The sequence below is a fragment of the Antechinus flavipes genome, chromosome 3 (genome assembly GCF_016432865.1).
Source record: "Antechinus flavipes isolate AdamAnt ecotype Samford, QLD, Australia chromosome 3, AdamAnt_v2, whole genome shotgun sequence".
In the NCBI taxonomy this organism is placed as follows: domain Eukaryota; kingdom Metazoa; phylum Chordata; class Mammalia; order Dasyuromorphia; family Dasyuridae; genus Antechinus; species Antechinus flavipes.
The window spans coordinates 538,445,361-538,472,079 of NC_067400.1; the positions used below are offsets into that span (position 1 = coordinate 538,445,361).

The 26,719-nt window shown below is 33.2% G+C and overlaps 1 protein-coding gene across 1 annotated transcript in view; it reads left to right on the forward strand.

The window, feature by feature from the left end:
* The window catches only part of LOC127555168 (Putative N-acetylated-alpha-linked acidic dipeptidase), a 79,966-nt gene extending 54,915 nt beyond the window's left edge, over positions 1-25,051 (forward strand). The window contains exons 11-19 of the mRNA XM_051987305.1: positions 2,096-2,178; positions 3,483-3,546; positions 5,471-5,538; positions 10,405-10,496; positions 15,185-15,275; positions 16,491-16,755; positions 17,094-17,175; positions 20,093-20,185; positions 22,272-25,051. Coding sequence (XP_051843265.1) covers positions 2,096-2,178; positions 3,483-3,546; positions 5,471-5,538; positions 10,405-10,496; positions 15,185-15,275; positions 16,491-16,755; positions 17,094-17,175; positions 20,093-20,185; positions 22,272-22,452 — 1,019 coding nt within the window. The 3' untranslated portion in view covers positions 22,453-25,051. The remainder of the gene's footprint in view (positions 1-2,095; positions 2,179-3,482; positions 3,547-5,470; positions 5,539-10,404; positions 10,497-15,184; positions 15,276-16,490; positions 16,756-17,093; positions 17,176-20,092; positions 20,186-22,271) is intronic.
* Positions 25,052-26,719: the final 1,668 nt, after the last annotated feature.

Consider the following 26,719-nt stretch of genomic DNA (forward strand, 5'->3'; position numbering starts at 1 on the left):
TTAGTTAATATTCTTATAACATTATTTTCAAGTTACATTTCTTTGCTTTTTTTCCTATCATTTATCAGTATTTTAAATCCATTATAGTAGGGTCTCTAAATAGAACAAACAATAGAGATTTAACAATGCAACACTGTATATCCATCATCCCTTCTGTTTTTAATGAAAAGAGGGTGGTTCATTTCCTTCTCTTTTCTCTGGTGTCAAGATTGATAACTAAATCATGAAGATTTTAATTTGGATATTAATGTTTTAAGCCCACTTTATATTTTTGCTTTCCTAAGGAGAGTGGGAGAAGTGAGTCTAGGATGCTTATTGGAAGATAAAAATGTATCACTTTTGAGTTGGAGGTTGATATTTCAGTGTTGAGTATATACCACAATAACAAACTCAAATACTAAGAGGAAAATATTCAGCCAAAGTCTAATATTTTCTTGATCATAAGGGAAAATTAAGACATTTATGCAACTCTTCATTTTTTGAATTTTCATCAGTATTGACAACTCATAAAACTCATAGAATGCTCTAAATTTAAAGGATCTGCTATAAAATTGTGATGTGCATTACAGTCTTCTGGAATTGGGACCCAAGATAAAGATCCAACAATAGAATTCTATAGCATTGTTAAGACTGCAGAAGGATTTTGGCATGGACTAGAATCAAGACTGATATTGAACAACCCTCTTATCTGTCCCAGGAGCCACATGGAGATGTTATAAAGGAATCCAAATCTAATATCCATGTGGTTAGCAAAATGATCAGTTCAAGAAGATTATAAGATCTCTTTGCTCTCCTTTGCACCTATAAATTTTTGGCAGAACATAATTACTTTAAGAGTGAATGATGAGAATAGTAGCATTCATTTTTGTCCCCTATTAAGATTTTCTTTTTAAAATGTCTTCTTGAGTATGCCAACTTAAATATATATATATATATATATATATATATATATATATATATATATATATATATATATATATATATATATATATATATATATATATACTTGTAAGAAAGGTTATAGAGAAAGAGTAATAGTACTTCTTCCATTCTCTTAAGCAGATTTATTTCTTTCCATTAGAATCAAACTGCTTTTTAGTGGTCTTTTTATTTAGATTACACAATTTCTCTTTCCTCACAATAGCCATCTGACATAAGTTAAACAAAAAAGATCAAGGTTAAGTGACTTACCTAGATTCACCAAAATAATAAATACCAAAAGTGGGACTGAATCCAATTCTCCTTGCACCCATGTTTGGGACTCTGCACTGTTCCTCTATAAATTAGTAATATTATACACACTTTAAAAATAGGGAAACTCAGGCTCTGAGAGGATGTTACAAAATTTTCCTCAGTAAGAACAGAAAAAGGATTATTTAATTTCTTTCCATAGGATCAGAGGTGTTCCTTATTGCTTGTAGAGAAAGGGGATGGAGCCACGATTAAAATATGGGATCATATTTCCCCATATTTTAACCTAAGTTGACTACACTTGACTTCAGTGTCTTCCTGTCCAGCAGCAAATTTACATGGGTACAAATTTAATGTCTTAGGGTACAAACCTATATTTTGCTGTTTTCTATAATTCTGCTGTTGATTCCAAGGAGATTTCAAACTCTAGATATGTTTTTTAAAAGCATGCATCAAATTTTATTCAATCTTTCCTGTCTCTATTGTGCTGATGTTCCCCTGGAATGAAGGATCTCATTGCTCTGTTGTTATGTAGGAATCCTACATGAAGTCTCAAGACAATCTTTAGGACGCATGACAATCCCTTGTGGATATTATGTGCTTAAAAATATCTGTTAATTAAATTTCTGCACATGCCATGAAATAGACTGTAATATCCTTGAGGTCAAGGACAAGGTTGTTATTTGTCTTTGTATCCTTACTTCTGTGCGGTGTCATAAATATGTGTTTAGTATAATTTTATCAAAAAAGTTGAATTAAATAAAAAACAGGAATGATAATATATTATTTATCAATATCAAATTGATTTTGTGAGAGCTGTTAATAAAGATAATATTATGATCCTGACTTTCACTTTCAATGGAGTATTTTCTAAGGCTCTCTTTAATTTTACTATTATTTCCAGGATGGAGGCCAAGAAGAACAATGATATTTGCTAGTTGGGATGCTGAAGAATTTGGTCTCTTGGGATCTACTGAGTGGGCTGAGGTTAGTCAATACTGTGTTAGAATGAAATCATCATTCTTACAGAGTAGGTAGACTTTTTCTTTGTTATAGTTATCAACTTAGTATATACCAAGTTAATTCTTTGGCAAGCATGCCAAAGCAAAAAAAAAAGAAGAAGAAGAAGAAAGAAGGAAGAGAAGGAAGAAGGAAGAGAAGGAAGAAGAGAAGAAGGAGGAGAAGGAGGAAGAGAAGGAGGAGGAGGAGGAGAAGAAAGAGAAGGAGGAGGAGAAGGAGGAGGAGAAGGAAGAGAAGGAGGAGAAGGGGAAGAAGAAAAAGGAAGAGGAGGAGAAGTAGGAAAAGGAAAAAGAAGAAGAACAACAACAACAACAACCACCACCACCACAACAACAACTCCTTATCTTAAGGAGCTTACAATCTATTGGGAGTGGAAGGGAACAACATGTAGACAGAAAATTAAAATAAATTTTGGGAGAAAGTATACTTTAAATATTGCAAGAGTTGTGATAACAGTATGATAGGATTCCAAAAGATAGAGGTTAAGATTCAGAACCATATTGATTTCAGTGGAACTATAGGACATTCTATTTTTACACACTTCATAGTAGCAATCATACTATTGATTTGATCACTGAAGAAAGCTGTCCAGGTGATATGGTATAGGCATGTTTAATGACAGGTATGATTAAAGTTTCTGGTCTTGTTTGTCATTTAAGAAGGGATTGGAAGAGTTTTTGGTTTTTTGCTGATTATTGAGTAGTTAAACTGCTAACCATCCAATCTTCAATGAGGTGAACTCTGTTTCAAGACTCACTGAAATGGTGATTAGATAATATCCTCCAGGGAAGTGAGAGTAAAGAGTATCATCAGGGAGAGAATAGGCCAGAATGTAATATGGGAGGCAAAGAGACAGAAGCCATGAAGTCTGTAAGAGATGAACTGAAAATCTAGAAAAAAGAAGTTTGGGATCCAAAGAAGACCCAATAGACATGAATGGTTATGTGTCAGACAATTTTCCAAGAAAGTGGGTATGCAAAATAGGGCTGTGTTTGTGTAAAAGATATGTGCTCAGATTGATTCAGTTTGAGCATTGTAATCCATCACTCCCTTAAACACAAGTATTTGAAGTTCTCTTCAATATATATTTGACTTTTTTATGGTACTCCATGATTTTTATTGCTTTCTAGAAATAGAAATGATCTCATTCTTAAGCAAGGGAACATACACTTATTTAATTTAAACCTAAAACCCTATTAATTTTTTGGAGGAAAGGGAGATAAAGAGAACAAAAATAATGTTTATGTGAATTTTTTTCTTTTTTTTTCTAGGAAAATTCCAAAATACTTCTAGAACGTGGAGTGGCTTATATTAATGCAGATTCTTCTGTTGAAGGTGGATATTGTCTGCATTGAAAAAAGGATTAAATTATTTATAATTTTGTAATTTTTAAACAATTCTGCTCAACAACAATTCAGATAATTATGTGTAGAAGCAATTCAAAAGAGACAGGTTGCAATTCACTAAGCATATATTTATTGTTTCTGAGATAGGAAAGTTAAAAGCCATTCATTCAGGATATTTTTAGTTGATGTTTATGATATATTACACATATGTAATGGAGATATCAATCATGAAGTTAAACCTAAATAGAGAAGACTTAACTCTCTAGCCCAAATATCTATCATGATAGGAGACCTAACTTTGAAGCCAAATCTGATTTGTAAAGGAGAATTTTAAAGTTCAGAAGATATGATATAGAAAATGATATATTTCTACCTAGTGTAAATTCTTGATCATATTTTAAAAACTTAACACTTTTATAGTGCTATATAAATATTCTTTTGAAATATGAGTAGGAGTAAAAATGTTCTCTTGTTAACCTTTATGACTGTTAATTTTTGAAAATCTCAGAGGTTCCAAAAAATCAAAGTTGTAAATGATCCAAAGAGCAATGGAGAAGAGCATAGGGGGTTCAAAGAGATAGTAGCCTAGTTCCAAAAATGATCTGCATACAGTGAATATCTCTGAGCAAATGTATAATTGAAAAAGAAGGGGACTGGTCATTTACAAAGAGTGAGGCATAATAGATGCCTGCACTGGTAATCACAAAATATGATAAAATCTAAAGGAAAGCATTTAGTCCATTAGGCAGATAGATTCTTTGTTTAAAGATCTAAAGGAGAAGATGGATAAGAATTGTATAGTATTAAAAGGAATGACTGGGTTGCAATGAGGAGAATATACGTATCAAGGAAATTGTAGATCCATTGAGAAAATATTCAAGAAAAGTATTACAAAACTAGAAAAAAAAGTCTTATGTCTTATAGATATGGAAGTAAATATTAGAGTTGTTTTTAATGCTTTCATACTTAGCTTAACATTTATGTTGTTTCAGTGAGAAGTATATCATCTAATACTTATATAGGTCTTTAAAATTGCAAAGTATTTTCTGGACCTTGTCAATTGATCCTCATGATAACCCTATGATGGAGATACTAAAGTTATTATTCTTATTTTGTGGATAAGGAATGTGATGGTTATAGATAGTGACTTTTTTTCTCTTTCAAATTCACAATTACATTTAGAAACCTGATCTGATTTCTAGTTTTGTCCTTATAGGTTGCCACTGATGACTTCTCTTTATTCCAACTCTTTTCTCTTAGTCAGTTTTTCAATATATTTTTTCTTGTTTTTACATGAGAACTGAAATATCCATTAGTTCTATCTCAGTTCCATCACTTGTAACTTTATAATGTCAGGCAACTTACCTTATCTCTCAGTTGTTATCTATAAATTGGGAGAAATCATTCATAGACCCCCACCCTGATAATATGGTTGTGAGGAAACTACTTTGCAAACATAAAGACAAAGATTATTGGATAAGTGGACATTCACAAACATGAACAGATTAATAGATGGGGAGATAGACATTCAAGTAGAGAGGTAGATTGATAGACACTCCAGATAGACACTTTTAGATATGACATATGGACAGACACATATAAGGGAAAGTAGGAAGGGAATAGATACGTAGCACCTACTATGTGCCAAGTACTATGCTAACTGCTTTACAAATATGAACTTATTTGAAGCTCATAACAATCCTATAAAGTAAGTAATCCATTATTTTATTATCTCCATTTTGCAGTTGGAGAAACTGGATAGGATCAGAAGTTGTCAGAATTATTTCAAAATATGTAAATCTTGTAAATCTGCTCTAAAAGTCTTTAGTGCTTAGATACTGGAAAAGGAAAGACAAATTTTCTTATTTTTGCTTTGTTTTAAGATGTTATATACTTCTATCCTCACATTTCAGGAAACTACACTTTGAGAATCGATTGTACACCGCTAATGTATAGACTGGTATACAGCCTGACAAAAGAGGTAATTTTAAAATCCCTCTCCTACTTGTTCCTAGATATTTTGAAATGAATTTTTAGTTACAAAATTTTTGTTTTCTTAACATATTACATTACTATATATAGCCAATTTTATCGATTGTTTCAGAACATGTCATTTATTATGTTACCAAGTTTATCAAGAGATCGAAACTAATATAAGCCTAGAGAGAAAAATCATAAAAACTAATTTCAGTGTAAGAAAATTAAATCTGGTTACCCCAGGTATCTGTTTAAGGAACAAAAGGATAGCATAGAATGTGTGGTTAGCATCTCCATTTTCAGATTCCCTCATAGAACTCTCACCTTTAAATGGGTCTCTTTCTTTTCTAGTTTTCCCCTTGAACAGGAACAACATTTTATGCATGAGTGTTATCTCCTGAATCTGAGGGTTCGGGGAAAATACAGTTTCAATTAATGCTGAGAACTCCCCCAGTCAAGCAATCTTCCACTCCCTTTATTTTAGGCTATATTAAACTATACCAATTTCATATAGTACTTTTTTAAGATTTACAGAGTATTCTACATACATTATCTCACATAACATCACATAACCTTATAAGAATAAGTACTAAAATTAATGTTATACCCATTTTACAAATCAAGAAATTGAGTTTCAGGGAAGGTAACTGTTTTTTGATGGTCAATAGAGCTGTAATTTCTTGACATGATTTGAACTTGTATCTCTCCTAAAATTGGAGTCTAGCTTATTCTTTTGTTTTATTTGTACTTTCCTTTATATTAATTGCCAAGAAATACCTAAGACAAGATTCTAACCTGATTGGTCACTAGAGTCAAAGAGTCAGTAAACATGAAAGGCCTACTATATGTCAGGCCCTATACTAAGTGCTGTATATGCAAACAAAAATGTAAGGCAGTTCTTGTCCTTAAAGAACTCATAATGTAATGGAGAAAGACAGCACACAAACAGAAGCTGGAAAATAGGAAAGATGGAGAGAATTGAAGTCAAATCATAATGCAGGCCTTTAACTAGGGTGAGAAATTATTTCAGTTGAATTCAATTTATAAGATAGTAAATTACTTGGAATTGTGAAATCCAATACTTCATCTGAGTAAGAAATAATAAGGAGAATAAGAACACCCTGCTCAAAGAAAGTATGGGAGAAACTCCTAAATGTTGCTTCCTCTCTCTCCAGTCAAAGAGAATGAATGACCCTGAGACTGGGGTGAGGGGAAGAGGAATGAGTTTTATAGTTGATTATATCTTGAAGAATAATGAGTTTCTAGAGATCATGAAATCTAGATCAGCTATATCAAATTGAAATTACATCACTGTGAAATGATTATGATTTAAATGTATAGACATTTGTTCAGGAAATTCATCCAATATAATTTTATTAAGTAACTTTTTGTTATCCTAGATGCTCAGGGAGATATAAAATTGAGATAGTCTAGATAAGAAAAAACTCATATGGACCTTACAATTAATGGAAAACACAAATAAAAATAACTAAAAGATAAAAATTATCTGGTAAAGAAATCAAAATATTGCCAAAGTCCTCTCAGAAGACTGTATTTATTCATTTCAGAATAAGTCATATGAGGAGCTTCTTTCTAGTGGCAAAAAAATACAAAATTCCTCAGTTTCAAGTAGAAATTTCCATAAGCCTTTTTTTTAAGTTCCCAAGTAATTTTTATGATTAATGCTAAAGCTAAGTAATGTGGATATTTTTAGCACATTATACAAATTGATTTAAAAATTTTCATTGAAATTTCATCAGACTGATTTGATTTGAACTAAAATATAAGCATTTCCCCCTCTAATGAGCAATTATATGAAATAAATTTATTGTTAAACTTAAAGTTTGCACCCTGCCTGGAAAAAAAAAAACTAATTTTTATTTTTTTAATTAAATAGTATTTTATTTTTCCTATTAAGCATAGTTTTTAACATTCATTTTTATAATATTTTGAGTTCCAATTTTTTTCTCTTCCTCCCTTATTTCTGCCCTCCCCAAGACAGCAAGAAATCTGATGTAGATTATGCAAGTGTGATCATTTAAAACATATTTCTGTAATTGTCATGTTATAAAAGAAAAATCAGAATAGGAAGGAAAAACCACCCAAAAAAGCAAACAAAAAGGTGAAAATAGTATGTTTCAATCCATATTCAGTTTCCATATTTTCTTTTTGAATGTGGATAGCATTTTCCATAGTGTGTCTGTTGCAATTGTCTTGGATCACTGTATTGCCAAGAAGAGCAAAGTCTATTTTAGTTAGCAGAATTGAATTGGCACAGAAGAAACACAAGATGCATAAAGTTTGAGAATCCACCTCAAATATTCATAGGGACAATTTGTGTCCAGTCTGTGCAGAGCATCCTGAGCTTGTATTGGTATGATCAGACAGTCAGACACACTGACTTGACATAGCGATGTCATTTTGGTCATCTTTGAGAATGAAGGACAACATCCACTGGTTGTAAGTAAAGAACAGTTGGCAGTTAAACTATATTTTTTTCAACTCCATTAGGTTATGCTTATGTGACTAAATTTCAATTCAACAAGATGGAAGAAGGTAGAGTTTTTCCAATGGGTGAAGGTTGAACCAGAAATGTAATTGATTAAATTCTTACTGACCACAAGACTAGATTAATAATATGGACCAAATACCAAAGGGGACATAAGGACAGTATTAGGGGCTAGAACTAGCTACCTCTCAGAGAACTTACTATGTTTGAATTCGACATCATTATTATATAGAAACTGCTTTCTACAAAATTACCATCTCTTAATTTACAAATTAAATGACTTTTTCTCAGTTTTATTCTCTCTGATCTCTCTGGAGTCTTTTCATTATCAATCACTGTCTTTTCCATATTCTTTTGCTACCATGTTTCTAGAATGGCATTCTCTCCTGGTTCTCCTTCTACCTATCTGACTGCTACTTGCAGTCTCTTTTGCTAGACTCCCATTTAAGTCAAGCCCAGTAATAAGGGGTGTCCCACAGAATTCTGGCCTTCACCTTCTTCACTTTTTCATTCATATTAATTTTCCAGGTAATCTTATCACTTCCTATGGATTTAATTATCTTTACATTGATAATTCTCAATATCCATTCCTAAACTCTCTGTTGATCTCCAGTGTCATATCTCCAACTCCCTTTAATAAATCTCAACCTGAATGTCCAGCAGATACCTTAAATTCAACATGTTCAAAATTGATGTCATATCTGTCTCCTTGAAGTGTCCTCCTTTCCAAACTTCCCTATTATTATTGAAGACAATATATCCTCCTAGGTTTGGTACTACGCATGTCAACAAAGACTGTTACTTATGCTCCATATTTGTTTAGTTGCCAGGCCTACCAATTTTATCTTTACAGCATCTCTTGAAAAATCTTCCTTCTCGCCTTTGATATTGCTACTTATATCATCTTGGTGTACAGACCCGTATCACCTTATTTTTGGAATATTCCAAAACCTATTAATTGATTTTTCTGCCAAAAGTTTCTTCTCCTTCCAGACCATCATCCATTTAGCTTCCAAAGTGAGTTGCCCATAAATCTAGCTGTCATATACAACCCTATTTGATAAACTCTAGTAACTTTCTATCACCTACAGGTTCAAATATAAAATTCCTTATTTATTTTTCAAAGCCATAGTTCATAGCCCAACTACCCTCATCTCTCTAACCTTCTTGTACCTTAAACCTTGCCTATATGCTCTTCAATCCAGTGAAAATGACCTTCTTGCTGTTCTACCAGTTATATTCTCCTTATCTCCAGTCTGGCCTTTTTTTTTTTAATTGACAGCACCCTCCCATCCCATGCATGGAATACTTTTCTTCTTCATCTCTGCCCATGGCTTCAGGGATTCAAGCTGCAACTAAAATCCCATCTTCTGCAAGAAGCGTTTCCCAATCCCTCTTAATTCTAGTGATTTTCTTCTATTAATTCTGTCCTATGTATCCAGTATATAGATTGTTTGTGCATATTTGCATATGTCTCCATTGAACTTCAAGTTCCATAAGGGCAGAGACTGGTTAGGGATAGGAGTGGAGAAGTGGCTTATTTTTTTAATGCCCAGAACTTACACAGTGTCTGGCATGTAGTGATAAATATTAATTAGTATTTATTTGCTTACTGACTGACAGAATTTATCATTTCCCCTAGGGAAACAAAGGAATAGAGCTTCTGATTTGTGACTTTCATCATCACAGTTAGTGGAACACTTAACTTAGTTGGCATAGTTGATTCCTAAAGTCTCTTCCATTTAACAAATTCTTTTATCTAAGGAGGAAATGAAGTTTCTATAAGCAACATCCTTAAGGAGTAACCTAAACTCTAAAGTTGTTAAATGGCCTTCTGAAGATTCATTCTACCATTCTCAGTAGTTTAACCATTCACAAAGCTCCCAACTATCCACAAAAGAAAGGTTAATATTAAAAGTAGGTGAAACGAATGACCATTCAATGTAAGCAGACAAAATCACCAAATAGATGGCAATCCTTCAGGAACTTTTGTCAAAGTTTATCTGCCCCCAAATATTAGGATTATCACATGTCACCATGCCCAAAATTGTACCATTATAGATTTGATTCTTTGGCCTCAGAAGGATTTTCAATCTTTAAAAGTTCCTCATTAATATGCAAATTATTCTGATGAGTTAACAATTCAAATCCTAAATTCAAGTAGGCTGTGCTACTTTGTAAATTTCATCTATGAAATAATGATACTTTCATAGTTGATGTGAAGAAAGGAAGATAATCTATATAAAAATGTTCTGGAAAAGCCAAAGCACTACAGAATCTAAGCATTATGACATTTTATTAGAAATTACAATATTATTAGAAACATGGGCATGTTTCTTATTTATTTATTTATTTTTGTAGATTCGAAGCCCTGATGAGGGTTTTGAAGACAAATCTCTATATGAGAGCTGGAAGGAGAAAAATCCTTCAACAGAATTCAGTGGCCTACCCAAGTAAGTGAACAAATAATTCACTTTAATTTAACAAAGATTTATCATGTGTCTATCATGTGCTAGCTGTTGAGGTGCAAAACAAACAAACAAACAAGACTTAAAGATCATTGACAGGTTATATTCAAACATCTAACCCAAAGGAAAAAATACAAAGTACATATAAACTTCAGCCTCCTGTAATAAATTCATATGCTGATTGGGAAGCAAGATGGCACAGGCTATTAGAGTACTGGGATTGAAGTCAAGAAGATTTGATTTAAAATTTGACTTAAGACACTTAATTGCTGGGTAACCCTGAGCAAGTCACAGAAGTTGTTTGCCTTAGTTTCTTCATAAGCAAAATGGGGGTGATAATAACATTTGTATCCCAGAGTTGTTGTAAAGATAAAATGAGATCCTTTATGTAAATCACTCAGCATTTGGCACATAATAAGGATTATATAAATGCTAGCTGTTATCATTATTATTATAATTTGTTGCAACTTAAAGAGTTATTTTTTTCCTTTTTGTGGGTAACATTGTTCAAATTGTTTTCTCTTGCATCTTGATATCTGAAAAAAATATAAAGGGGCTTACTAGACCACACTTCAAAGTGCAATATCTGTGTATTTTAATGTAGTTATTTATTGTTTGTATATACACACATACATATATGTATGTATAATGTTACAAATATCAAAAAGTATTCAAGTTAATTTAACTATATCTTTTCTATCTGATGACTTCACTTTCCATCAATGAACACAAAAAAGAATAGCAAAAACTATGTTGAAAAATATGAGGAGCAAAAATGAGAGAAGCCAAATATAGATAGTAATATCATATTCAGCTGGTATGCCAGGTAAACATTTGGAAGTTTAATGTGGGTCTGCCAGGTGTGAATGATAAAAGGGTTCCTCTGCCCAACCCCTACTTCAGAGAATGCATATATATCTTATGATGTTCTTCTTTTGACAATGATGACTCATGGGGTTTCAAATGGATGGTTTTGAAAAGTCTTTTAGTTGACTAAACTTCTTCTTGACAGATTTGAAACATGATGACCATGTCTCTTGATTTAGAGAACTGATGTAGAAGAGAGAACCCTTATTGTATCATCTTTTCCTTTGCAGGGGACTTTGTGAGATCTTAAAAGGCAGCTAGTATCTTTTTTGTATCATGTGCTCAAATAACAAGATAACAGAACAATAATTATGTTATCAGCAGCAACAGAAGAATACAATTTTTAAAAAATAGAAAAAGAGACCAACAAAAATAAAAAGCGTGTTGGTGTTGTTTAGTCTATGTGTGGGAGAAGGAAAATGCATGCTGAATAATGAGTTACAAAGAAACTGTATCTCAGTGATATTTGACTAGGATACACTAGTTGTATTCAGCATAAGTTACTGGTTTCTTTTCTAATTGTTTTGCAATTCTTTATTGATTACTATTTGTCGGTGTTGTCTTACTCTTTGAATCAGGCTACATACCTGATTCATGCTTGTACTCTGGGTACCATTTTTTTCTCCCCTTTTCTGGGATAACCCCGTAGATTTCAATTATATAACTATTTTTATAATTAAGAACAAAATTAAATAACAACTTTCAGTGTAGTAGCATGGTTGAGAACATGAGGCTATGAATGTGAGAACTAGAAAGCAACTTCTCCTATTGAGGAGTCAAGCAGCCTCAATAGCCATGAACCAAGGGTAATAGTAGAAAACAAATTAAGGATGGAAACTAAAACAGGTTGTCATATATAAAAATTCCAGCTTAGTTTTATCTAAATAGTCATACTGCTAGACTCAGAAGTCCTATATCTCTATATAATGACCACTTTATTTTTTGTGACTTTTTTAAAATAGCTATTTATTTTTCCAAATACAACAGTTAATTTTACTTTGCAAACTTTGCAAAACCTTGTGTTGCAGAATTGTCTCCCTCACTCTCAGACAGCAAGTAATTCAGAATTGGATTAATATATGTAATTCTCTAAACATATTTTGTTATTTGTCATGCAGTGCAAGAAAAATCAAATCTAAAGGGAAAAATAATAAAGACAAGAAAAAAAACAAACAAACAAGAACAACATAATGTGGAAATACTGTTTTGTCCACACTCATTCTTCACAGTTCTCTCTATATATTTTCCATCACAAGTCTATTGGAATTGCCTTGAATCACCTCATTGTTGAAAGGAATAAAGTCCATCACAAGTTATCATCACATAATTTTATTGTTGTTGGGAACAATGTTTTTTTGGTTCTGCTCACTTGACTTAGCATCACTTGAGAGTATAGGATAAATGGACTTTTCCTTAAAATAATCAGTAGCATTTATTTAAAATGATCAGTAAGCATCATATGCAATGGGGACAAACTGCAACCATTCCCAATAAGATCAGGAGTGAAACAAGGTTGCCCACTATCTCCGTTACTATTCAGTATTGTATTAAAAATGCTAGCTGTGGCAATAAGAGTTGAGAAAGAGATTATAGGATTTAGAGTAAGTAATGAGGAAATCAAATTATCACTCTTTGCTGATGATATGATGGTATACATAGAGAATACCAGAAATTCTACTAAAAAGTTATTAGAAATAATCCACACCTTTAGCAAAGTTGCAGGATACAAAATAAACCCACATAAATCATCAGCATTCTTATATATCACTAACAAAATCCAACAGAGTTACAAAGATAAATTCCATTTAAAGTAACTACTGACAATATAAAATACTTAGGAATCTATCTGCCAAGGGAAAATCAGAAACTTTATGAGCAAAACTACAAAACACTTTCCACACAAATTAAGTCTGATCTAACCAATTGGAAAAATATTAAATGCTCTTGGATAAGACAAGCAAATATAATAAAGATGACAATACTACGTAAACTAATCTATTTATTTAGTGCTATACCAATCAGACTCCCAAAAAACTATTTTAATGACCTAGAAAAATAACACCAAAGTTCATATGGAAAAACAAAAGGTTAAGAATTTCAAGGGAATTAATGAAAAAAAATCAAATGAAGGTGGCCTAGCTGTACCAGATCTAAAATTATATTATAAAGCAGCAGTTACCAATTATATTATAAAGCATTTGGTATTGGCTAAGAAATATATTAGTTGTTCAGTGGAATAGGTTAGGTTCAAAGGACAAAACAGCCAATAACTTTAATACTCCAGTGTTTGACAAATCCAAAGATCCCAGCTTTTGGGATAAGAACTCACTGTTTGACAAAAATTACAGGGAAAATTGGAAACTAGTATGGCAGAAACTAGGCATTGACCCACATTTAATATTACACCAAGATAAGGTCAAAATGGATTCATGACCTAGGCATAAAGAATGAGATTATAAATAAATTAGAGGAACACAGGATAATTTACCTCTCAGACCTGTGGAAGAGGAAGGAATTTATGACCAAAAAAGAACTAGAGATCATTATTGATCACAAAATAGAAAATTTTGATTATATCAAATTGTAAAGTGTTTGTACAACAAAAGTAATGTAGACAAGATTAGGAGGGAATCAATAAACTGGGAAAACATTTTTACAGTCAAAGGTTCTGATAAAGGCCTCATTTCCAAAATATATAGATAATTGGCTCTAATGTATAAGAAATTAAGTCATTCTCCAATTGATAAATGGTCAAAGGATATGAACAGATAATTCTCAAAGAAATTGAAACTATTACAGCCATAGGAAAAGATGCTCCAAGTCATTATTAATCAGAGAAATGCAAATTAAGACAACTCTGAGATACCACTACATACCTGTCAGACTGGTTAGAATGACAGGGAAAGATAATGCCGAATGCTGGAGGGAATGTGGCAAAACAGGAACACTAATACATTGTTAGTGGAATTGTGAATACAACCAACCATTCTGGAGAGCAATTTGGAATAATGTTCAAAAAGTTATCAAACTCCATATCCTTTGAAACAGCAGTGTTTCTACTGGGCTTATATCCCAAAGAGATCTTAAAGGAGGGAAAGGGACCTGTTGCAAGAATGTTTGTGACAGGTCTCTTTGTATTGGCCAGAAACTGGAAACTGAGTAGATGCCCATCAATTGGAGAATAGCTGAATAAATTGTAGTATATGAATATTGTGGGATATTATTATTCGGTAAGAAATAACCAACAGGATGATTTCAGAAAGGCGTGGAGAGACTTACATGAATTGATGCTGAGTGAAATGAGCAGGACCAGGAAATCATTATGTACTTCAACAACAATATGATGATCAATTCTGATGGACCTGGCCATCTTCAGCAATGAGATGAAGCAAATCAGTTCCAATGGAGCAGTAATGAACTGAACCAGCTACACCCAGCAAAAGAACTCTGGGAGATGACTAAAAACCATTACATAGAATTTCCAGTCCCTGTATTTTTGCCCGTTTGCATTTTTTATTTCCTTCACAGGCTAATTGTTCACTATTTCAGAGTCCTATTCTTTTTGTACAGCAAAATAATGGTTTGGGCATGTATACTTATTTTGTATTTAATTTATACTTTAACATATTTAACATGTATTGGTCATCCTGCCACTTAGGGGAGGGAGTGGGGGGAAGGAGAGTAAAAATTGGACCAATGGTTTGACAATTGTCAATGCTGTAAAATTACCCATGCATATAACTTGTAAATAAAAAAGCTATTAAAAAAAACAAATTTTAAAATGTTTTTCTTTTTATCATTTCAAGGATTAACAAACTGGGATCTGGCAATGATTTTGAAGTCTTTTTCCATAGACTTGGCATTCCTTCAGGCAGAGCTCGTTATACTAAAAATTGGGTAAGTTTGAATCCCCCAATGACTTTTAATTCCCTCCCTGCATTTTCTACCAAACATGATCATTCTAAACAATCTAGCTAAAATTTGTTCTGTTAATCTGACACCTCGCAAAATATTCATTTAGAATTTTTTTTTAATTTATTTTAGAATAAAATTCCCATACACCATCTTGGAAGATTTTCTTCTCTTCCTTCCACTTGTGATCAGAGCTCATAATGAAAATAGTGATATGTAGTAAGATTTTTGAGGGGAAAAACAGTTTCAATTTTCTCTTTATATCCTCTTAGCCTAGAAAAGTATTTTCCATAGAATAGATCATATATATATATATATATATATAATATATAATTTATAGTTGGTCTATGCTTTAAAGAAGATAATAATAATCTGTAATATAAACTTTATTATAAGACTAAAATGAAGTAAATAAATTTTAAACTGCCATATAAACTATTATCATTGTCACTAACAGTTATGTCAAATGTGATTCATTAGCAATAATATAATAATTTTCCTAGCTATAAGAATCTTAAAGGAGGAAGGATCTGGGACAATTTAACTTAAACCAGAAAAATTAAAGCCCAAACATATTGTCATTTCTCCAAGATTACACAACTAGTCAAAGGAAAAATCACTTCTGAAACCCAATTCTGCCAACTGCTTGCCCTGTTTTCCATTAATAACAACCTAATGAAATTTCAAAAATCATTTTTGTACCATAAAACCTTAGATCTGTTTGCTCTCTGCAGAAACAACATCCCATTATGTGTTGTGATCTTTTAGTTTGTAATCAGTCTAATATTATTAATATTTACATCAATGAAAATGTTATATTAGGTAGTGCTTTATCACATTTTTTCAATATGTTATTATTTTCAATTTAATTTCAATTCAACAAGAATTTTTAAGCACATACAAGGAGAAAAATGAAACATTTTAAGCTTGCAAAGAGTAAGAGTAATTTTTGATGATTATTGAGAAAACACTGAGGAGAGGTGGGGGTAGAGGGAAGAAAGGGATAAGCAAAGAGAACATGTTTGAGGAGGACTTGAGATGAAACCTAAGAAAAACAAGGATTGAAAGACAGAGGAGAAGAGTTTTTTTCAGCTATTGGCCAAGAAATTTCATTAGATACTTTTTTGCTGTTCAGCTCCATATTATTTTATTGGGTGTTGTGTTTCAAAGACTGAGAATTTTTTTTTCTTACATTTGTAGAAAACAGACAGATACAGCAGCTATCCAGTATATCACAGTGTCTATGAAACTTATGAAATAGTGGAAAAATTTTATGACCCCACTTTTAAGAATCACCTCATAGTGGCTCAGGTCCGAGGAGGCATCCTTTTTGAATTGGCTGACTCCATCGTTCTCCCTCTGGATTGTCAAGACTATGCCAAAGTTTTACAAAAATATGTTAACAGCATTTATGAACTGGCTCAGAAACATCCAGAAGAATTGCAAGAATACAGTGTATCTTTTGGTATGTGATAAAACATTCTTTTTTCTGGAATTTGTTATCCTAGGATCTTAGAGCTAAAGCTAGAAGGGGACTATTAATGACCATGGTCATTGTGCAAAAACTTACCGGGAAATACTAATCATAGAGTATATAATTGTAGCATTTCTTATACAGTAGTCACTTTTTATTCCTTTTACTTATCAATAGAAATGTATTGTTCTCTTCATTCAGGATTTTTTACTGTAGCCTATAAACTCCAAGAAGATAGAGACTACATTTTTATGATTCTTTCTGTACAGCACTTGGCCAGAATGTCATGGATAATTAGACTTTTAATGATTAGATGCTCTTTATTGCAGACCCACTTTTCTCAGCAGTGAAGAATTTCACAGAAACAACTACTAACTTCAGCAAGAGACTGCAAGATTTGGACACAAACAAGTGAGTAGAACATGAACATATTCTAAGCACAGGTAATTGTATGAGTGACATGAACATATACTAGGCATAGTTAAATAGTAGAGATCCAGTCTGGCACACTGAATACACACTTGTCTTAATAAAATAAAAGACACCATGGGTTATAAATCATTTAGCTTCTCATTGTTCCAAACAACTAAGAGTATATATAGGTTAAATAAAACTGTGATTCTATATTATATAATGAATATTAGGGGGAGTTGGAATACTGGGAATTTTCAACATCAAGTAAATCACAAAAGGAATAAGTAGAAATACTCTCTTATATTATTCAGATACTCAAATAATTCCGTGATCTCATCAATTCAGAATAGATCTTTAATAATGTAAGGGCAGTGCTGTTAATTTGTTTAACATTTATAGGGGGAAAAAAGTACATACATCACATTTAAAACTTAATCTGAATTGTTAGTATTTTCCACAACATTTTCTTAAAGCCTAGACCATCAACAAAATAATAATTCAATCTGTATTTTTTTAAAGCATTTGCCAGTTTCCAAGGTATAAATGCGCACACTGAAAATTTAAGAAGCTGGTCCAAATTTGTTCTAACATACCCCTGAATCCCCTTTGCCTGTCCCATCCCTTCTGATTCTTGCCCTAGTTCTTCCAAAAGTTTGCAACAGGGGATCCCTCAGATATGCTAATGACTTCTTGTCTTTCTTCCAATATCAAGAGGATGCCAGATGAGTACTCTGGCTATGTCCCTGTCATCCTTCCCTATTAGCCATTTAACGCACTTGTGTTATCAATGTTAAAATAGTCTTTGGGTATCAGTGCCTATTTAGCAAACAAACAATAAGACTTACTAAGTATCTATTCTGTGCCAGTCTTTGTAGTGACAATACAAAAAGCAAAGCAAAGTAGCTGCTGCCCTGAAAGAGCTCACTTAACCAAAAACGTTTGACTTCCTAGTCTTTCCTCATGGTACATATTTATATGACATTTCTGGGCCTCAATTTTATCATTTGCGAAATAAGGATATTTGGCCTGCATGACTTTTAAGGCCCCTTCTGTCTCTTCATTCTGACTATGGTTCTAATTTTATACTCTCCTTAGCCCATGACCACCAAGCTTACTACCTACTCCCCCTCATTGCCTTCTGTTTGCATTATTTTATAGATGCAGAAACTGACATCAGTGGAAACTGTATGATATGCTCAAGGATTACAGAACTAGATTTTTGAATTTGGGCTCCTTGACTCCAAATGCAGCATTCTTTTTGCTGTACTATAGAGTAAAACTTACTGAAGTATGGGTCCCATATGGGGTCACTGAATGTAGGGGTCATGAAAAATTTGGCAATGGTAAAAGGTTTCTGAATGCAAAGACAAAAAAATTGATTCAAAATGAAATGCATAATGAATTTGAAGTGTTTACAGAAACATGTGATAGCCATGGTGCATCACAGTACTTCACTGCAGCCTTGGTTCTGAACACATATTTTACACCATGCATGTATGAACACTTCCAGAAACAACTCAGCTCAGATTCAAGATGGGGTCATGAAAAATTTCCTAGGTGAAATGGAATCATAATTAGAAAAAGGTTAAGAAATCCTGCTGTTGAAGACATATTTCATTTGCTCATTGTGAAAATAATTTGTCCGAAGAAAATTCCTTTCAAATATCAAAGTTAGGGCATTGATAGGTCCTCTTTGAGACTTTAGACTATATTTGGTTCATATATTAATTATTAGTTATGTCATTCACACCATAATACTCTTCTTGATGGTCTATCTCCTACTTTCAGCCTCCAAGAGAGATTTATAGATAAGGTTTCAATTTCTGATGTGGAATTTAAGCATATACATTTACATGGCTTAGATGTAATTTTCACTTAAAGTAGCCAAATATTTACAATTCTCTATTTCGTAGTGCTTGGGGTGACTTTACTTCAAAGTGTATGACTGAAGAACACAGGATTTAGAGTCAGAAGACCTCTCTTTGAATTCTTTATCTTTTATGTATGATAAAATCCAGAACAGGTCCACTGGGTTTCCCATAGTATTGATATCCAAGAGAATACAATTCCTCCCCATGGTAACATAGAGGCACTACTATCTTTGCATTTGTTAGGGATAACTGTCCTGCAACTTTGTCATCTTCCACTGGCTTCTCTTACTTCTTCTTAGTGCCAGCATCCCCTTACAAAAAGAGCCCTTTTCTGGGAATCCACTTACTTAATTATAACCACTGGAAACCATAGACATTCCTTGGAGGAATAGGCTACTCCTTTTCCGTGTTCTAATACACCTGCACTTTGACCGGCTAATTGTCTATTTTCAAATATACTCTTTCACTGTTGCTGTTCCTGCTCACTCTGCCATGTTCTTCTCCATTAATATCCTTCTTCCCTGGAAAACCTTGGGCCCACTCTTTGAGTGAAACAGATTCCTTCAACATCTAGCTCTACCCTTATCTAAATCATTAAACCTGTCTCAGCCCCAATTTCATCCTCTATAAAATGAAGGGATTTGACTTGATGATATCCAGAATCCCTTTATGTTCTAAACACTATTATTCTATTCTTTAAATTCATTAGTCTGTGATATATCCATTTCTTGGGATTTTATATACAGTCTATTGGCCTAATCAGTGAACCTTTTCAGACAACTACAGCATCAGATGAGAGACAAAATATCTGATTTTCTATTTGTCCTGAGAATTCTTTTGGCTTTTTGAGATATACTAGAACCTAAGTTCTAATGACCTTGGCCTTTAAGAACTGAAAGTTACCTTGTACCATGACAAGGCAAGGGAAGAAGAGCTAGATTTTAGAAGCCACATTTGCTTTGCTTCTATTGTGAACATAAAGCTACCTGTCTCAAAATGTTTATTTTCAAATATGCTGAAACATGTTTCCTTATCTTTTTTAGCCCAATTTCAGTGAGAATTATCAATGATCAGCTAATGTTCTTAGAAAGATCCTTTATTGATCCTCTTGGATTGCCTGGAAGCCCATTTTATAGGTAAGAAGGGGAAAAAAAGTCTAATACAGCTTATATATATATATATGTATATATTTTCAAATGTAAGCCTTTGGAAAAAGTTTCAGAGGATAATAACTGAGAATGAAATAAGAATTTTTTTAAATTATTACACATTTTTCTGGTGATTACTCTTTGGCAATAATATTCCTTAGAGGTAATATGAATTTACAGTTTCATTTTTAATGCTTTCAAAATAATGTACATCTAGAGACAGTTATAATAAGTGTTAGAAGTGGCTTTCCCAATGTCAAAGTTCTAGAATTTAATCAGGCAATTCTCATTTCTTCATTAGGACCAGATGTTTGTGCCTTCTGAGGAATACATAGAATACCATATGCATAATTGTTAAGAAACTCATCAATTAACAAAAGAATAACAACTTTTGATTTTGGAGTGTGGGAAATTTGAGGTTTTTTGTTTGTTTTGGAGCATTATTTTAATGCTCATTAAAGAATAGGCTAAAGGAACTGGGAGGGTTTAGCTTATGGAAATAAGATAACAATAACAAAATAAAATGGCATAAATACACATTAACTGTTTATTATATATGGACCCTTGTGCTAGGCTTCAGAGGAAGCATAAACTTTAAATAGTTGGATAAGGCAAAATTACAGAAAAAGATACGCATAATACCTAATGCACAATGAGGGAATTCAAGAAATGGCAAACATAGTCTCGTATAAAGTCTGAGGGGGAAGATTATTACCAAATGGGAGAAATCAGGGAAGACTTCATTGAGGATTTGCAAAAAAGAAATGAGGCTTCTTTTTAAACTGGGAGGCAGAACTGTGCACAATGAGTTGAAATATTCAAAAGAAGAATAAAAAAATTAGTTTCTTATCACTTGGCCTTTAAGCAGAAGCTGAATAACCACTGACAGGGATATTGTAGAATTGAGGGGAAGATAAATGAAGTAGATAGCCTCTTAGATCCCTTCTCAGTTCTGAGATCAAAAGAGTCTTTAATGTATCATTTGCTTTCTAGCAATTTGGAGATCAACCAAGCTCACTTGGTTAGACGATCATACCAATCCAAACCAAAGTTGCAGATTTAATGAGTCTGTGAACTAACATTTATTAAGTATTTTGCTCTTGTTGCTCTTACCTGTGAGTAATACAAAGAAAGAAAAAGCACAACCAAATCAAGAGATACCATTCTCAAGAAACTCCGAATCTAATGTGGGAGATAAAATGCAAAGTGCTATGTACAAAAAGAAAATATAGATAGCAAGGTATAGAAATATAAACATAGAGGGAGGGAGAAAGAGATGGGGGAGAAGGAAGGGAGAGACAGAGACAGACAGATACTGAATGTCTATCTATAAAATCACAAAAAGGATAAATTCACAGAAGAGAAAAAATGCCACAAAACTATTATCCTTAGCTTATATAACTTTTTCATCTATTCAAGCTATTGGTCACAAGCAGGTTTTATTGAGGAATGATGAATATGTAGTTTAGACAAATCACTCTCCACTATTGCATCATAGGATTTAGAGATCTAGTGAATATTAGGGCTCAATTAATCCAACTTTTTAATTTTTCTGATGATAGAACAGACTTGGATATGATGAGTTACTTAGAGTAACACAAAGAACAAGAAGTAGAACTACAAATCAAACCTGTGTTCTGAGAGATGCAGAATCAGCAATACGAGTTCAAATCTTGATTCAGACACTTGGGCAAATCAATTAGTATCCATCAGCCTCACTTTCCTCATCTATTCATCAAGAGAATTGGACTCAGTAGCATCTGAGGTCCTTTCTACCTCTATGTCTTCCTTCTACTGGATCCACTATAACACACAACTTAAATATCATTTCATAGACTATAGAATTTGAAAGGAATTCATAAATATCCTAGAGTTCAACCCTCTCAAATGTAAAGCTCAAAGCCCATGGTCTCCTAGCATGATAATTTGATAGAATCATCTAAAAGGACTGGGATTTACCTCTCCCTCTTCCCACAACCAAAGAATAGTGAATACTATAGTCAGTGTTCATTTTCAAATGAGAGCTTAAATTTTTTATTGAACAGATATTCATAAAATTGTATTTTACCAACAGGCATATCATCTTTGCTCCAAGTAGTCATAACAAATATGCTGGGGAGGCATTCCCAGGAATTTATGATGCTCTCTTTGATATTGAAAACAAAAAAAATCCTTCAAAGGCTTGGGCGGAAGTCAAGAAGCAGATTTCTGTTGCAGCCTTCACAGTGCAAGCTGCAGCAGGTACTTTGAAGTAAGTCGCGTAAAATCCAGAGCAAGGGATCACTTGTGAAAACTGAACATCTTTTAGAAAGTATCCAATAGCAAAATAGATGACCATCCTTGGTAAAGGCCTCTACAAAATGATTTTTGAAGGTAGAGGAATATTATTGTGATATAAGAAATGATATAAGAAATATAAGAAACTGAACCATGAGAAAATTTGTATGAAATGATGCAGAGTGGAACAAGACAAACCAGAAGAATGGTACCCACAATGCTTGCAATAATCTAAATGAAAAGAATACTAAATGGAAATCAAATTCTGAGTAATTGTAATGAGTACTCTTGGTTCCAAAAAATAGGAAATGAAACATAGCTTTCTTCTGACAGGTAGGAATAGAAAAGGAAAATATAGGGCCAGAATACTGAATTTTCTACCAAATATAAACTGACTGTTTTTATTTAACTATTTTCTTTAAGAGGAAGGTTCAATAATGAGCAGGGAAGCTAATATCAGAAATGATATTTACATAAAAAATAAAAGGTATTAATGACATTTTTAAAAGATGGGGGTTCAGTAATGTTTGGTGGAAGAGAGACAAGGGAGCTTATATCTGGAAATGATAGTCATGCAAAAATATGAATTTAATATATCAATAAAACTAACTTCTTTTTTAAATAAAAAGGTGCTGTAGTTTACCCTAATATGGTTAGAGTGAACTCATTTCTGTGAAAACTCAGTGGACTCTTTTATTGATAGTTTCCCATTTTAAGGGGCTCAAAGGATGTATGTAATTTATGCTTATTCCATTATTGTTTAAGAGCATTTGAAAATTAATCTCAATTTTAATATATAATTTGAGGAACATCCAGAAAGAGAAGATTAACCTACCACAGAATATTTTGGTAAATCACATTTTCTGATTAATAAATAATAATTAAAATACAAAGATACATGTAAAAAGCTTGGCATAATGGCTGAAGGGCTAGCCTTGGAATTAGAAAACCTTCTGAAATACTTAACTACTTAATGTTCTTGGCACCTTTCTCAGATCATAAATTGCAGAAAGTTGCTCATCTGCATCTGTGGAAAGAATTGTCCACAAATACCAGGAGGTCTATATAGTCATAAAATTACAAGTCTAGACTCCTTTCCCTTCTTCTCCCCTTCATCCAAAATACACATAATACAAATACTATGCTGTTATGGTAGAGAATGGAAGGAATTGGGAGCAAGGATACCTAAGCCTTAGTCTTAAGCTCTGCAAAAAACTAACTCTGTGATCTTGGACAACTGATTTATTCTCTTCCTCCTTTTCTATTCTATAAAATGATCTGTAAAGTCCCTATGAGCTTATAGTCCACTAACACCTCCTGTTATTTTGGAGTTTTTTAGCCATGTTTCATCCATATTATAATTGTAATCTTTATTTATCTAGCTAGGCTCGTCCTGATAGGATGCACATATATCTCATCAGTCAACCTGTCTAGAATTCCTGTCCTGCATGGTAGGACATGCAAATCTTCACCTAATAACCAACTCAGTCACTTGTATCAAAGGATGATTTTACTGAGGCAGTTCAGTGCATTTTTAAGAACTCTGGACTTGAACTTATGAAAAGTTCCTACCCCTGTCATTTATTAGCTATGTGATGAGTGGCAAATCATTTAATCTCTCTGTCTCAGTTTCCTCAACTTTGAATGGATATGATACTTTAAGTGTCTACCCTACAGGGTTGTCTTGAGGCTAAAATTTAGTAATGTATGTAAAACACTTTACATCCTTTAAAGTGCTTATATAAAGATCAATCATCATCATCATCTTCATCATTTTTGTTATGTTGCCTAGAAGATAATTTTATCTTCATTTCATGTCTCAAGAGTAGACAGTTTCCTTCCTATATTCACAGCTCTTAACATAAGGATAAGATTGTTTTAACCCAAAATTCTTTCTTACTAATCCCCTATGGTTCAAATCCATTCATCTCAGTTTAAATTCATCCTCCATATCTAATAACATTAATCCTTTTCCAATGCCCTTCTCATGCTAGTGTTCTGGAGCAATCCAAGAATAGCTTTTTTATTGGGTATCAAATCCACACTGTTGTCACTGGGACCAAGAAGCATCTGCTCAAGATTCCTATAGACTTCTTTGGTTAAATTGTGAAACTACTGGCTGAACTGCAACTGAGCCTTATAGATCACTACTGAGATGCAGTGAGAGGTTCTTACTCAGGTTAGTCCTTTGGTGTTATCATCAAAATGTTGCACTAAAAGAACCTTGGGTTAGATTTCTTGCTGCAGTTCTTATGCCTTTTAAGTCCCACCACTCTATAGATAATATAATGGATATAATGCTAAACTTGGAATTAGGAAGACCTGAGTTCAAATCATAATGATTATTAATGGTGTGATATTAATCAAGTCATTTATCTTCTCAGTGTTTCACTTTCCTCACCTGAACAATAGAGATAATAATAGCACCTTCATCAGAGAATTGTTGTGAGAATGAAGTGAGATAATAAATGTAAAGTGTTCTAAAGTGTTATATAAATATAACGCATTGTTTCTGTATTTTTTGTTATGTTGTATAATAAAATCAGATTAAAATCTTGTTGAAAACTTATTCAAAAAGTACTGTTCTATATAAGGGATAAGCCACTTCAAGAAAATAATATCAGAAAATGTATCAAAAGTAATTTTCCAACAATCCCACATAGAGAGAAAACAAGGATAATAGAAGGGTAATCCTCTTCATTCTTGACTGAACTTGGGGCTCCCTCTTTTAGGTTCATTTCACAGAGTTGTGGGTTGGGTTGCTGGGTTGTATACTTTAGTTGTTAAAGGCAGGAAGAATGTGCGAGGAAGTATATGTGTATGTGGGTGGGTGCGTGGAGGATAGAATCCACAGGTCCAGCACAACTTCATCAAAACGTTTAAAGAAAGGCAAAATTATGAAACAGTTAAAGTACCTTACCTCCTGAACCAGTGGGGAGGGATATCCTGCTGATGTCAGAAAATAGGAAGGAAAGAAGCAGTGATCCATTCTTCAACATCAGTTTTGGGAAAGCAGATCAAGAACGAATCAGAATTTAGCAATGCATAAAATAATGATTTTTTTTTACCTTGCAACTCATACTACAGACTCAAAATCTAAAATGAAATGCCTAAGAGCAGGAGCCTTGGAAAGAAAAAGAAAAGAATGAAATATATAACATGTATTGCCTAAAGATGGAATGGAGTATGATGTTTAGGTAACTGGCAAAAAAAGAGGAGGAAGAGGCTTCCCAGCAGTTCCAAATTCCCTCTCATTCCTATTAGTAAACTGAAAAATGCTTGGGTTCCAACCATCTTCACTTTTCTACTGGAAAGTCCACTGGAGAAAGTAAAAGAGTCTATTTTTTCCTGGAAGACAGCAAATTCTTCTTCAGGCAAGTCTGATTGGTCTCCCATGATTGATAATGCACGTGAGAAGATACTTGCTATTGGCTCATTCAAAATGCCCTGACCCTTACCAAATGGGAAAGATAAGCATAAAGCATGAAAGGTTTTAGTTGTGTTAGGAAGATGGAGACATATCCAGAGGACAGGAAACCTTCAAATGAGCCATATCAGGTTTAGATGGGTCCATGAATTTCATTCTGTCGTGTTTTGTTCTATTTTGAGCTATCACAGAGAGCAACACTGAAAAGAGTCAATAGTTGAGATGGCTATGTTAATTCCAGTGATAGAATGGCCAGCCAGCCAATCAACTTTCATTAGTGAACAATTAAGGAGAAAGTGGGCTTATTAATGAAGATAATAAGATAATGAAGATATGGGTTAATGATCTTCAACTCCTCCCATAAGAATATGGCTTAATAATGAGATTCAGCCACCTCCACTAATTTAGACAAGGAAATTCATCTCCACTCAGATGACTCTGGTTGATTTTCTCTTTCACAGATGGGTTACCTTAAACTCCAGTGGAGAGGGCATAGGCTCATTATGTTGTAGTCAAATTTCAGAGCTCCCAGGTCAAGCAGAAAATATTACAAACAACCAAAAAGATTCTACATTCTAGTATCATGGAGAAGATAACAGGATTTAGCAGCTTCTACATTAAAGGATCTGAGGGCTTGGAATATGATATTCTGGAGGGCAAAGTAGCTAGGATCACTTACCAGCAAAACTGAGCATAATCCTTTAGAGGAAAAAATGGATATTGAATGAAATAATGCACTTTCAAGCATTATTGATGAAAAAACCTGAGCTGAATAGCAAATTTAACTTTCAAATATAAAACTCAAGAGAAACATAAAA